Here is a 13,982-nt window from a genome sequence, read left to right as displayed (position 1 = left end):
AGAGCCTTAAAAACGGAAGAAATGAACTTTAATACAAACTACAGAAGGTTCCTCAGCAACAGCTAGCTGATCTTGTACACGCGATACGTGTTTCACTCACGTTCGATACTATTTCATTTGTAATTATTCTAGTCAGTTTTTATTCTTGTCAGTTTTGCAGTTACGCATAATTGTGAGAGTGTTTAAACCTATATGTTAGTGCCCTGAAGAAGCCAACAGATAAGTGTGGCGAAACTAGTTGGTCCAGTTAATTAATTAAAATATTGATCAACACTTGATCGGTTAACCAAATATTATTATTTGCAATGAAACAAATTGCATTACATTTCAAACAGTTTGCCAAAGATCACTAATTTGAAAAGAATTATAACACTGAGGAAAACTCACGTAAAAAACTTTATTAGCGAGAATTTTTGCATAAGTATCATAGGCATTGTCAGTACAAGAACTCAGAATGGCAATTAAATATTAACAGATAATTCTAAAATTTTGCTCTGGGCTTTCACAGTATTTCATTATTGAAACAAATATCATATATCACTAATTTGATCAATCATTACTCTACTGGCTTGACCGCTGATAAAACTATATAAGTTACTACCCTGTTCACATGGCCAGAAATATAATTCTTAAGATAACAGCATTGGCGGTTAACTAATCAGTATTATTTAAAATAGGGACCGAGGCTTGTTATTAACAAATTATGACTAAGATCCTGGAGTGCTATAGTCCTAATTATTATGACCAGTTAGAACAAAAAGTTAGGAGGATTGAATATGTACTATATTCTTATTCTCAATAAGAATATATCAAGAATAAAGTCTTTACCATCCATCCATATTCATGAGATTTTTAGGCCATTGTTATTATTGAGATTACGATGGTTGATTAGAATTTCAGGTTTCTTTAAATTTGCACTCATACCAGGTATTCCTGTGGTGTAAGGAGAGCAGATGCCTTTCCAGTCAGTTCTATACAGCGTCTATGGCATGATCACAAAGGCCATATTTGCCATTGTTATTAAATTTAATGTATTGTCTGTGTTCCTTTTTCCAGGTGTGTCCAGTTTTGCTTATATATGGTAAGTGACAGATGCATTGCATATGGTATACTCTCCAGAGTAGGCTGAAGTGAGGAAGAGATTCCTTGGAGGCGTTGAATAAATTCTTTAAATTTGTAGTAGATTTAAAGGTTGGCATTAAGGTTTTTTTATCTAAAGTTTTACCAGCTATGGGACCAAATGATGAAAATATTGTCAAATCTATCTTTGGGTTTTAAAGTTAAGGAATCTAGATCATATTGCTCAAAAACTTTCATATAAAAGTTGGCAGTAGGAGAAGTGGCAAGCCCATACTGTACCCTCTTTTTGTAAGTAAAAAGTATTTTGTCACATGAAATAACCAGAATGTTCTATTACATGGGTAAAGAGGGCTGTTATATAGGATGGAAATTTTTCCTCTAAAAGAAAAATTGTATCATTGATTGTAACATTGTGAAAAGAGCAGATACACCAAAACTAATAAATCAGTTTTGTTGTATGTGGTGATCTTAAGTTTGTTTACCAAGCACGATGTTTTTTTTTTTTTTTTTTTTTTTTTTTTTTTTTTTTTTTACAGAAGAAGGGATAATGACCTACAGTGTTTTTTCTAACCAGAAGAAGGTCAAGCCAGTAGAGTAACTGTCGATTAAGTTAGTGTTACTGTGGCCAACTGTTTGAATTATAATGTATCTTGTTTCACTGCATGTATATGTGAATATCCCAGATGGTGACCTTAATATAAAGGTTAAAATGTAGGAAATTTAAGTTACTACTCTTAACATGATACATTTCCATAACTTTAGCAAAAAGAATACTGATCACTATGTAGCATTAACAGAAAGAATGTGTGGTTCATTTGGTAGCATACTTGATGAGATATATGCAACTACTTTCATTTTTATAGATCAAGAATATATTCTAAACAGCCAATTTTAGAACCTGAAAATTACTGTTTTTAAATGATAAATTTCCATTTGTAAATAGAACTTTATTTTTCATGAATTTTTCTATTTGTCTTTACTGATTGAAATTTATTAAAACTTATAACTGTCAGTATTGAGATGCTATTATAATACTGGTATATTTATACATTTAATGCCATCTGTGTAATAAATAGATTAATTTCTTTGCAGATTTCTCTTATAAACAATTTCATGAAGGTAAGCGCTCTTATTTCTTGACTGGTCTAAAATGTATATTCTTTTAATATTAACTCTTTTGCTAATATTCAGTTACTCATGAAAAGTGTTTTTAAAAGTTGAAAATACCATCACAGTATTCATAAAAATAAATGTCCCTTCTGTCATCTGTGCAGTGATTGATAACCTTCTTTCTTTCTCACTTTCTTTTTTTGTCTTTTTTGTGTCAAGGAATGAATATTTTGGAATGGTTGATGAATTTGCAGAAATAGTTGTTAAAGACAGTATTTCTCATTTCATGGGTTAAAAAAAAAATCATGAATTGAATGCTTGAGGTTGAAATCAGTAATATCATTTCCTAAGAAGATAAACCTGGTCAGTACAAAATAAAGATTTATTGTTACATAGACCATATATTTACAATGTACTTAAGCTCTTACAAATTGCCTACCGGTTTCGCTAGTAACTGACCAGCTTTCTCAAGGCTTGCATAGTACAAAAAAGAGGTAAATGCAAAAAAGGTTTCAAAATACTAAGAACCGTTAGTACCTGTTAGGTAGCTAGGGTGACCCGTTCGCGTGACATATCTACTCAGCATCATGAACACGCGTTACATGTAAACGCGTAATATGATTATTTGCGTACTGTAGCTCTGTTGAACTGAGGGAGTTAATTAGATTTTTCCAGGTATCGTTCAGAATGGCCCCTTGATTTCTGTTTAGGTTACTTCCCGTACTCGATGTCTGTAATCCTCGTCTACGTAGGGCATGGAGCTGTTATTCCAGTCTATAGTGTGGTTCGAAGCTGAAAAGTGATGTGCCAATCCTGAGGTGATCGTTCTGTTGTGATTAACATCGCCTATATGTTCTTTCTGTCTTATTTCCAGGCTTCTCGAAGTCTGTCCGACGTAGGAAAGACCGCACGTACATGGAATATTATACACACCTGGATATTTATAAAATGGCACACTGTCTTTAGGAGATCTTAGGACCTATCTTATGCTATTTGTTGTTTTAAATACAACCCTGATGTTATGTGTCTTTAACAATCTTGCAATTTTTGTTGAAGTTGAACCTGAAGTTGAAGTTGAACCTGAAGTTGAAGTTGAACCTGTAACATGAACTTAAAAAATTCTCAACACTTTGTCGACAAACTAAAAAACATAAAAATTACACAAACAAACATAATGGCCAGCCTAGATGTAGTGTCCTTGTTCACGAATGTACCAGTAGAAGAAGTAATGAACGTTATCAAAGATCTCTTTCCTGCAGATATCACAAAGATGTTCGAGCATTGCCTACAATCAAATTTTTTCAAAGTTAACAACAAGATATACAAACAATTAGAAGGCCTAGCCATGGGCAGCCCTCTGTCGCCACCATGTGCAGACCTTTTCATGGAGAAATTTGAAGATGAAATATTCACCAGCATTACTCCTAAACCTTCTATATGGTGGAGATATGTGGATGACATCTTCATCATATGGAAAGACAACTTAGAAAGCCTACATATGTTTGTTAACAGAATCAATGCACTCCACAATAAAATAAAATTTACTCTAGAAGTAGAAAATAACGAACAGCTACACTTCTTGGACTTACTAGTAAAAAGACAAGAAAACAGCATCAAACTGTCGATTTACAAAAAACCAATGGACACTGGAAGATATCTACATTACTCTTCTAACCATCATAGATCACAGAAACACAGCATCATCCACATGCTTAGAAATTGAGCTAGAAAATTTATCTCTGACGAGGAAGAAATTCAAACAGAACTGTCTCAAATTGCTACAACTCTATCACAAAATGGTTATCCTAGACACATCATCAACAAATTTCTATACAGAGATAACCAACAAGAAAGAACAGTCGCCCAGCATATCTCAACAGCAGTCATCCCCTTTATAGGTTCAACTTCAACAAAAATTGCAAGATTGTTAAAGACACATAACATCAGGGTTGTATTTAAAACAACAAATAGCATAAGACAGGTCCTAAGATCTCCTAAAGACAGTGTGCATTTTATAAATATCCAGGTGTGTATAATATCCCATGCACGTGCGGTCTTTCCTACATTGGACAGACTTCGAGAAGCCTGGAAATAAGACAGAAAGAACATATAGGCGATGTTAATCACAACAGAACGATCACCTCAGGATTGGCACATCACTTTTCAACTTCGAACCACACTATAGACTGGAATAACAGCTCCATGCCCTACGTAGACGAGGATTACAGACATCGAGTATTTAAAGAAGCGGCAGTTGTGCTACGTACGGGAAGTAACCTAAACAGAAATCAAGGGGCCATTCTGAACGATACCTGGAAAAATCTAATTAACTCCCTCAGTTCAACAGAGCTACAGTACGCAAATAATCATATTACGCGTTTGCATGTAACGCGTGTTCATGATGCTGAGTAGTTATGTCACGCAAACGGGTCACCCTAGCTACCTAACAGGTACTGACGGTTCTTTGTATTTTGAAACCTTTTTTGCATTTACCTCTTTTTTGTACTATGCAAGCCTTGAGAAAGCTGGTCAGTTACTAGCGAAACCGGTAGGCAATTTGTAAGAGCTTAAGTACGTTGTAAATATATGGTCTCTGTAACAATAAATCTTTATTTTGTAATACTTTATGACCAAAACATGTTCAATTTAAACCTGGTCAGTGTTATTTATTTTAATGGTATTGATGACAACACAGAATGATAAGAAAATTATTAACTAATTTGCTGATATTTTGTTGGTATTATATCCCGCATATTCAGGGCACAAAACCAGTTTGTCACAGCATGTGAAACAACAATTTGGTATAACAGTGGGACTAGTTTAAAAAAATGTAACCTGCAACACAAGGAACTAAAGTTCTAATTAGGCACCATCTGTGTTGGAAAAAAGAGAGAAAACAAATATTAATTAGATCTTAAAATGATTGTTTCCTTGATTTTTGGTAAATTTATGCATCCATACTTGTTGAGGTTTAGAGTATGTTTTAAAGATTCTGTTGATTTCAAAAACAATCTGACTAATAATGACTTTTGTGTAGCAAGGGGGGGGGACAGAACCCCCCTTTCGAGTTTTCAAAATTCGAGTCATTAGAATTCAAGGAGAATCGGCGTACCAGTCCAGAACACAGGGGTGGGGGTTGGGCACCATAGGCCCTAGTATATATATAAAATCCAACAAAGTAAAATTTTATGTAAAAAAACAAAACAAAAAAACCTTCCTGATTGACTTTCACCGACTTCTTGGACGGGACTTATGCATTTGTCATGCCTGATATCTCCTGCCAAAGGTTACAAGACCTGGCAATCTCCTATATATGATGTGGTTTAGCTCAAGATTTCCATGCTTCACTTTGTTGTCTTCATTTGCTGCCTTTCCCAGTCTACTAATAGTACTGATGATTTTACTGAACGCTTTTATCTTTGAAAGTAGATCACATATAGTTTAATTACTCTAACACCCTAAACAGTGAGAGGTCTCCTTAGAGACTTCAGTGTTTATATTCAGACTGGCCTCTCTTCTCCTACTTCACAGACCAGGCTGGAGGAGAAGCTGAACTGTTAGCTATCAGTAATGATGTAACAAATTGTTCACCAACCCACCAGAATTCTAGTTAATCCTCATCATTCTTCCAAAACCAGGGAAAATTTCTTAACCAACTTTCCCTTTAAAATACACTGCTGATGTTTTGCTCTTGTCAAGTCTGACCATAACCTTGTTCACGTTTCCTTTTCTGCAAATCATCCTTCTCTCAGTCAGTGGCTCGATGTTGGGCTGTTCATGTTGGAGGGGACCTCCCAGTGATGGTATAAGCTCTTTTCATTCTTCCTCTTTTTTTTTTAAATACTTCCTGTGGATTTGCTCCAGTTCTCCTTTCTTTTTACTATCCTATCTTCCAGACCACCATCATTAGGATTCAACACCATGTTGCTGTGTGTGCGCACCATGCAGTGTGACTGGTAGATATATGGAAAGGCATGATATCCAGTGATGGTACTAGCTCTTTTCATTCTTCCTTTTTTTTTTTTTAATCCTGTATTTTTGCTCTAGTTCCGATTTTATCATCTTATCTTCCACACCACCATCACTGGGATTTAACACCTTGCTGCCGTGTTTGTCATTCATTGCGACTGGTAGACATATGTAAATGCAGGATTCTCGTAGTCTTACATTGCTTTGGCAGTACAGGGGGTCCTGATAGGATCAATTGGATGCAGTAGTTCTCTTACACTGTGGTCTGGGGACTGGGCTAGAGTTTGCTATAGTCCTGGTATACCATCCAAGGTAATCCTGGCTTTTCATACCCTAGTACATTTATTGCTTGTCAGATAGTGGATGTCCATGTTAGCTCTCTGGTCGGTGGGGACCTCGAGCACCGAACCAAAAGCTTTGAGTATGAATCCTTCATCCTTGGTTGAGTTCTCACAAATCCCAACCAAGTACAGTACTGTAGATACATTATTTGATAACGGAAATAAGAAACAAATGATAACTGACACACGTGCACATACACATAAATATATGTGTATGTATATACAGCACCTCATAAAACACTCTAGAGGCATGCTATCAGAATGGGATTTCCTTGATGGCACAGGTGAGGAGATGTTCAGAGATCAAGGAGTACAAGTTGAGGCAGACCATTCCTACATATCTGTAAGGATGGTCTGCCTTATTTATAATACATTGAAACCTCTAATAGCAGGATATCTTGACTTTATTGTTAGGTTCTATATCTATAATCCACTAAGATGTTTTAAATGTCAGAAACATGGATATGCTGTCTCATGTGATTACCATCTGTGCCTGATGTGGTAGTTAAGAGCATGATAGTTAGTCTTGCTCTGCAAAGAAACCTAAATCTGTCATCAGTGAGGAATACCATTCAACATATTCTTGTGTATTCCAAAGATGGAAGTATGAGAAAGAAATATAAAAGATAAAAACTGAATAAAATATTTCATCTCGAATGCAGAGTGGAAGCTAGTAACCACAGCACCTATTCTGAAATCCACTTTATGCTAAGAAGGTATCAGTTAAGAAATATCAAAAGCAATACAAATGTATATGTCCCACCATCTGATAATTTCAGCACTTGAAATTATCAGAAAGCACTTGAAATTAAAAGCACCTGAACTTGATGTTTGGTAGTGCTTCTCTATGGTATACATTAGTTGCTCGATGTGTTATAGTCTCACTCCTGGAACAACTCCTAAAATAATCATACAAAAATAGTCAAATTCCACTCGTCATCAAATTCCTGACATTTACCCTCAAGGCATGTACAGGTCAAATTCCACTTCTATACAGTAATTATACTGCTGAACTACATGCTATTGAGCTAGTGCTTGTATACACATAAAAGGAAACTCCTATCAAAAATGTTATTTTTATACACTCATTGAGTTCTTTAGAGGTAGTCTCCTGTCCTGTGTACAATCTATATCCAGTGCTTTATGTTATTCAACAATTATTCTATGAAATGGAGACCCTTAATTTTGATGTTTGTTTGTTTGTGCTGAATTCCTAGTCAAGTTGGAATTAAGGGAAATGCTGCTACAAATGCAGCTGTTAGGTCAGCTCATACTTTTCCAAATACTGTTTTTGTCAGTTTCCTATACAGACTGGTAATAAAAGAAGTTAATTAATCAGTGGCAGTAATCATGGAAGAACATGATGACACAACACTCATATATATATATAATATATATATATATATTATTATTATTCAGGCCTCCATGGAGTCAAAAGACTCATCGTGGGAGGTCCTTCCTAAGAACATAAAGTCTGTCAAGACTCATCGAGGGGAGGTTCCCCCTAAGAAACACAAAGTCTATCATACCACTCCTTAAACTCATTGACCATTCTCGCCTTCACTACTCTATCAGGCAATGCATTCCACGGCTCAACCACCCTCCATGCAAAGAAACCACTCCTCACAGTTTCCTTTCATAACTTCCAGGGATGGCCTCTTGTCATCACTCCTTCCCGCTGTTCAACCAAGTGAAAAAACTCCCCAGTGTCAACCCTGTATATATGTTAAAGATACCAAGCGATTTTATAAGCTAGGTTTTAATCCTTGTTCCCAGTAAGCAAACAGAGAAGTAAGTCAATTTTGCACCTGCACGTAGTGCAAGACTGAGGCAGCTCGTGGTAAAGGTGGATTAAGATCCGATCACTTTCCTTAGTATTTTTCCCCTAATGCAAAGCACATCCCATTGCAGAGATGTATGATGCTATGCATTAAAGGCAGGAGCCACTACCCAGACCAGTTTCGACCTTTATTGAGGTCTCGTCAGTGGGAGCCAGACCTAAAAATGCAAAGGTTGAAGCAATGCAGAGCTTATATCAATTTTGCCTTTATTTATTTTTATTTAATGAGGTCAAAGTTGCCACAAGGTGTTTTGACCTCATTAAATAAAAATCTCAGGATGTGAGTAAGATGTAGAAAGTTTTTTACCTTGGGTGTATACTATGTTAAAGATACCAAGCAATTTTATAAGCTAGGTTTTAATCCTTTTTCCCAAGTAAGCAAACAGACAAGTAAGTCCAGTTTGCACCTGCACATAGTGCAAGACTGAGGCAACTCGTGGTAAAGATGAATTAAGCTCCGATCACTTTCCTTAGTATTTTTCCCCTAATGCAAATATAAAATTGCTTGGTATCTTTAACATAGTATACACCCAAGATAAAAAACTTACTCTTACTCTCTACATCTTACTCTCATCCTGAGATTTTTATTTAATGAGGTCAAAGCACCTTATTTAATGAGGTCAACGAGACCTCAATAAAAGTCACAGACAAGACCTTTATTGAGGTCTCGTCTGTGACTCCCACAGACGAGACCTCAATAAAGGTCGAAACCGGTCTGGGTAGTGGCCCCTGCTTTTAATGCATAGCATCACCTAAGCTACGATCTACATAAGCTATGATCACATAAGGAAAGTGATCGTAGCTTACTCCACCTTTACCACGAGTTACCTCAGTCTTGCACTATGTGCAGGTGCAAACCTGACTTACTTCTGTTTGCTTACTTGGGAAAAAAGGATTAAACCTAGCTTATAAAATTGCTTGGTATCTTTAACATAGTATACACCCAAGGTAAAAAACTTTCTACACACACACACACACACACACACACACACACACACACACACACACACACACACACATATATATGTGATAATTGGCTTTTACTTGGTTGTTGTGATACATTTTAAAAACATAGATTTAATGACTAAAAACTGAGATAACTTATAAAGATTTTAATAAGAATAATACGACTAGTTTCGGCTTATAACAGCCTTTCTCAGGTATTCTTAAAGGACAAGAATAGTAATAAACATTGAAATATCAAAACAAACTGGAAATTACAGGTAAAAATTGCCACACATAATTGATACATAAAAAACGTTGTATTTTTTCAAGTTGTTCTAACAGGCGTGCCATTGTTTATTGCAAATGTGCGTGCAGGCTCACGTGAACGCCAATATTGAATAACTGCAGCATGGCTACTGGGATGTTATAACTCAAATTGTTGTTTAAGTGAACAGGGTTCAGCAGGAAAACTTACTCATACTAATAGATATCTGCATAATCTTTCTCATCATTTTCCACTACAAAAAACTGGAACTATATTTACCTTTGGACACAGAGCACGCTCTCTCTTGAATGAACCAGATGAACTATAAAAAGAAATAAATCACCTCACTCTTATCTTTAAACAAAATGGATACTCTGAAAAAACGATTAAGAAATTTCTTCTGGATCCTCCTCCTAGGCAGTGCACAACAGAAACTATTAATTTTAAAGGTAGCATCTCCATTCCATACATTAGCACAGTCTCTAAAAAATTAGCTAGTCCTTAAATCTGTTCTCTAATCAGCCATCCAAAACCTACTCATCATAACCTAAAATATCCAGGTGTATATAAATTATGGTGCGATTGCAATATCCCTTATTTAGGACAAACTAACAAATCTATTGAACAACGCATAGAAGAGCATAAGAGAGACATCTCTTACAAAAGATCTCATGCAACTGCGTTATCCAGTCATGTTCTTTTTTCAAATAATCCTAATGATGATCAACAAAGCCACTCTGTTTGCTGGGATAGATCAGAAAATATCTATCTTTCGCTGTGATGATGAGTTTGAGAGTAAAATTGTAGAAATCAAGGGAAATCCTGCTGAACCCTGTCCACTTAAACAACAATTTGAGTTATAACATCCCAGATAGCCATGCTGCAGTTATTCAATATTGGCGTTCACGTGAGCCTGCACGCACACTTGCAATAAACAATGGGCACGCCTGTTAGAACAACTTGAAAAAATACAACGTTTTTTATGTATCAATTATGTGTGGCAATTTTTACCTGTAATTTCCAGTTTGTTTTGATACTTCAATGTTTATTTATTACTATTCTTGTCCTTTAAGAATACCTGAGGAAGGCTGTTATAAGCCGAAACTAGTCGTATTATTCTTATTAAAATCTTTATAAGTTATCTCGGTTTTTAGTCATTAAATCTATGTTTTTAAAATATATATATATATAAAAGAATGTGTGACTCATCAGCTATGTACAAACAGTGTAACACATTTCTTACCATACATTGTGTTCTGGTTGAGCGCAGTTCACTCTAGAAAGGAATGTAGTTTTTACTAATCTGGATGAGCCAAATACCATTTCATACAATTTGTCCAAGACTTGGACAAACTGTATGAATTTTTTAACGTTTTTAAAAAGACTTAATTTATATCCTTTCTTTTAATTTATACATATATATGATATTATTTATAATAATATATATGAGGTTGTTGCGTTATTGTTTTCTGTGAATAATTTATAATGAGTGCTGTGATAAAAAAAAAAAGGTTACGAGGTTCATGGTGTGAAACAGTTTTTGTTGGTGGAAACCAATAGTTCTGCAGAATTCACCAAATATTGTGTAAGGTTTACAGACTTAATGTAATGAATGACAGTAAGGTTGGGCAATGGTGTCATTCGTTGGAAGAAGAGTGCAATAGCTGCCCAAGTGTGGTGACAGATGATTGCTCATGTGGTGGAGTTTCATGCATATGAGCACACAAATTCATGAGAATGATCGTTTCACAATTACTGAACTTTCTTTTGAATTCCCAGAAGTTTCATGCTCAGTCATTCATAAAATTGTGACAGAAAAGCTGGTTTATAAGAAATTGTGTGCCTGATGGATCCCAAAATTGCTGATTGATTCACATAAAATACGAGTGATCAGCTCAATAATTTTTGGGGTATTACACAAATGAAGATGAACTTTTTTTCGTATCATGTCTGGTGGCGAAAGTTGGATTTCATATACAAATGAGTCAAAACAGCAATCACTGCAGTGGTGCCATTCACAGGGCTGGTTTTATCATTAGGTGAACCTAGGCAATTGCCTAGGGGCGCCAGTATCGGTAGCAAGATCAGAAAGGAGTTTCTCGAAATTAAAACTTACACTCGCTCTACGATGGCTCAGGAATGACTCACTGGTCTAGCAATAATATCTATAGAGCAGGGTTTCTCAAACTGTGTTCCGTGGAACACTAGTGTTCCGCAAGAAGTTCTGGAATTTATCCTTTTAGTTTTCTAAGCATTTTTCATGAATAAATATTTTATAGTAAAAATATTCTCAGGAGAATAATATTTGTGAATATGTCGAAAAGCTCAGACCCACAACACCTAATAACATCTGTGTATCGTTAATTTTCACACATCGAACCTTTCAACATTTGGGAAAGGGAATGCCGCTGTTTATGACCGGAAATTGCCTGCAAGCTCATTACAACAATTGGTATCATATCCTCCGTTCTCAAAACTGAAGGAAATGACATCTGCATAGCAAATGTCAGTGACCAGGCAGCATATTTTTAAACATGGAAATATTCATGAATTATCGTTAATTTTCACACATTGAAATCTTTCAACAATCGGGAAAGAGAATACCGCCGTTTATGACCGATCATAAATATTGCCTGCAAGCCAATTACGACAATGGGTGGCATGTTCTCAAAACTGAACGAAATAACATCTGCATTGCAAATGTTAGTGACCAATCAGCAAGGAAGTATAAAGAAAATTTTTCCACTGAAATTGAAGATCAAGGTAGTCTGTATCTGGTTCTCAAATCTATTACTACTGAATACTTTCTTCGCAAGTTCGTATTGCAGTGTGTAAGTGCTTGTTCTGAAACTGGAGTGCCGTGATTTTTTTAAAAGTAATAGGAATACAGAGTTAAAATCTAATATGAATAAGAGACAAGGCACTTTGTTTAATTTTGGTATTAAGAAATCTCTTATTGAAAGTGTTTATGACGGAGCAGATAGTGAGTCATCCACCTCAAGCCTACGAAGATCTCCAGGATGTACAAAAGGAGGGGAAAACTACAGCACACAGGAGAAAAGTCTGCATTCACTCGTAAGTACTTATAATAATATTATAAATATATTTGGTGATCAGAATGGGATATGTCAATGAAAATCAGCACAAATTAATATAATGATGTTTGCCCGAAGAAACTATGACATGCCACAAGATTTCATTAGTCCAGTGATTGATAACTAATTTAAATGCAATTTATATTTGTCAACATGCCACACCCTATACACAAGTGTACTAATACTCTTTATGATTATGCAATAATTAATTATTAATATTTATGTTAATGTATGAACTTTAAAAACTTTTGGAAAGTATTTACGAGTAAATTTGTTTGGACCGGGCCCTCGGAAAAAAAGAAATCAGCTAACGCCTTTTTATTCCCGTATATAGGGAGTAGGCGAGGCAGCTCTTAAAAAAGAATTCTTCTTACTCTTTAAACTAATTTTATAATTAATATCTGATTTATTCCGAACTGTTTATTTTTTATTACTGAACATTTTATCAAATCATTCTTATAATTGCTTTTACATTATTTGATACGGTTTAGTACTTTTCTTACAGGTTTACTTTTGAGTGTTGCAGTCTTTTTTTACTATTTTGCATTATTCATTTACTTTTATATTATTCGACATTTCTTATTTATAATCTTATTGTTTTTCATACTAAAGTTACCTTTTATAACACAATTCTATTTGTTTTTATTATAGCTCTGACAAATATTGGAATTTGAATATTATTGAAAAAATACCCATGGATCCTTGTTTAAAGACAGGAACTTTAACACAAGGAGGAGCAAGTACTTCTGCTGACACATCTACTCGTATGATTGGAGAAGATATGAAATTGCAAACTGCGGTTTCTTCAAAAGCTAATATTAAAGAACAAGAGTCATCTAAGAACAGACCAAAACGGAAGTACCATGAAAGTTATTTAAATTATGGATTTACGTGTATTGGCAATACACATGCTCCTGATGCAATGTGTGTTTTATGTAATAAAATACTAGTAAACAGTTTTTTGGCTCCAGCTAACCTTCGTAGGCACTTCGAAACGAAACACACTGATTACAAAGGAAAAGATATACATTTTTTTAAGAGACGACGTGACTCGCTTGAAAAATCTAAACTTCAAATGGCTACAATTGCTACAACTGAAAATGCAACAGAGGCGTCTTTTCGCGTGAGTTACTGCATTGCACTTCATGGTGAAGCTCATACAATTGGTGAGACGCTAATTAAGCCTTGTGTGAAAGACATTGTATCATGCATGTTAAACGAGTAGGTTGCTAAAAAAATAGATGCAGTACAATTATCAAATGATACTGTTTCACGTCGCATCAAAGATCTTTCTGCTGACATAGAAAAAGAGCTAATTCATCGACTTAGACTTTGCA

General features: G+C 35.2%; 1 protein-coding gene across 1 annotated transcript in view; it reads left to right on the top strand.

Moving 5' to 3' along the window:
* The window catches only part of Abcd3 (ATP binding cassette subfamily D member Pmp70), a 602,827-nt gene that overhangs the window by 176,961 nt on the left and 411,884 nt on the right, over positions 1-13,982 (top strand). The window contains exon 7 of the mRNA XM_090414763.1: positions 2,173-2,199. Coding sequence (XP_090270889.1) covers positions 2,173-2,199 — 27 coding nt within the window. The remainder of the gene's footprint in view (positions 1-2,172; positions 2,200-13,982) is intronic.

The sequence above is a fragment of the Typopeltis vanoorti genome, chromosome 25 (genome assembly GCF_054136105.1).
Source record: "Typopeltis vanoorti isolate ZY-2024b chromosome 25, IOZ_Tvanoo_1.0, whole genome shotgun sequence".
Classification (NCBI taxonomy): Eukaryota; Metazoa; Arthropoda; class Arachnida; order Uropygi; family Thelyphonidae; genus Typopeltis; species Typopeltis vanoorti.
This window is presented reverse-complemented; position numbering and strand designations above follow the sequence as displayed.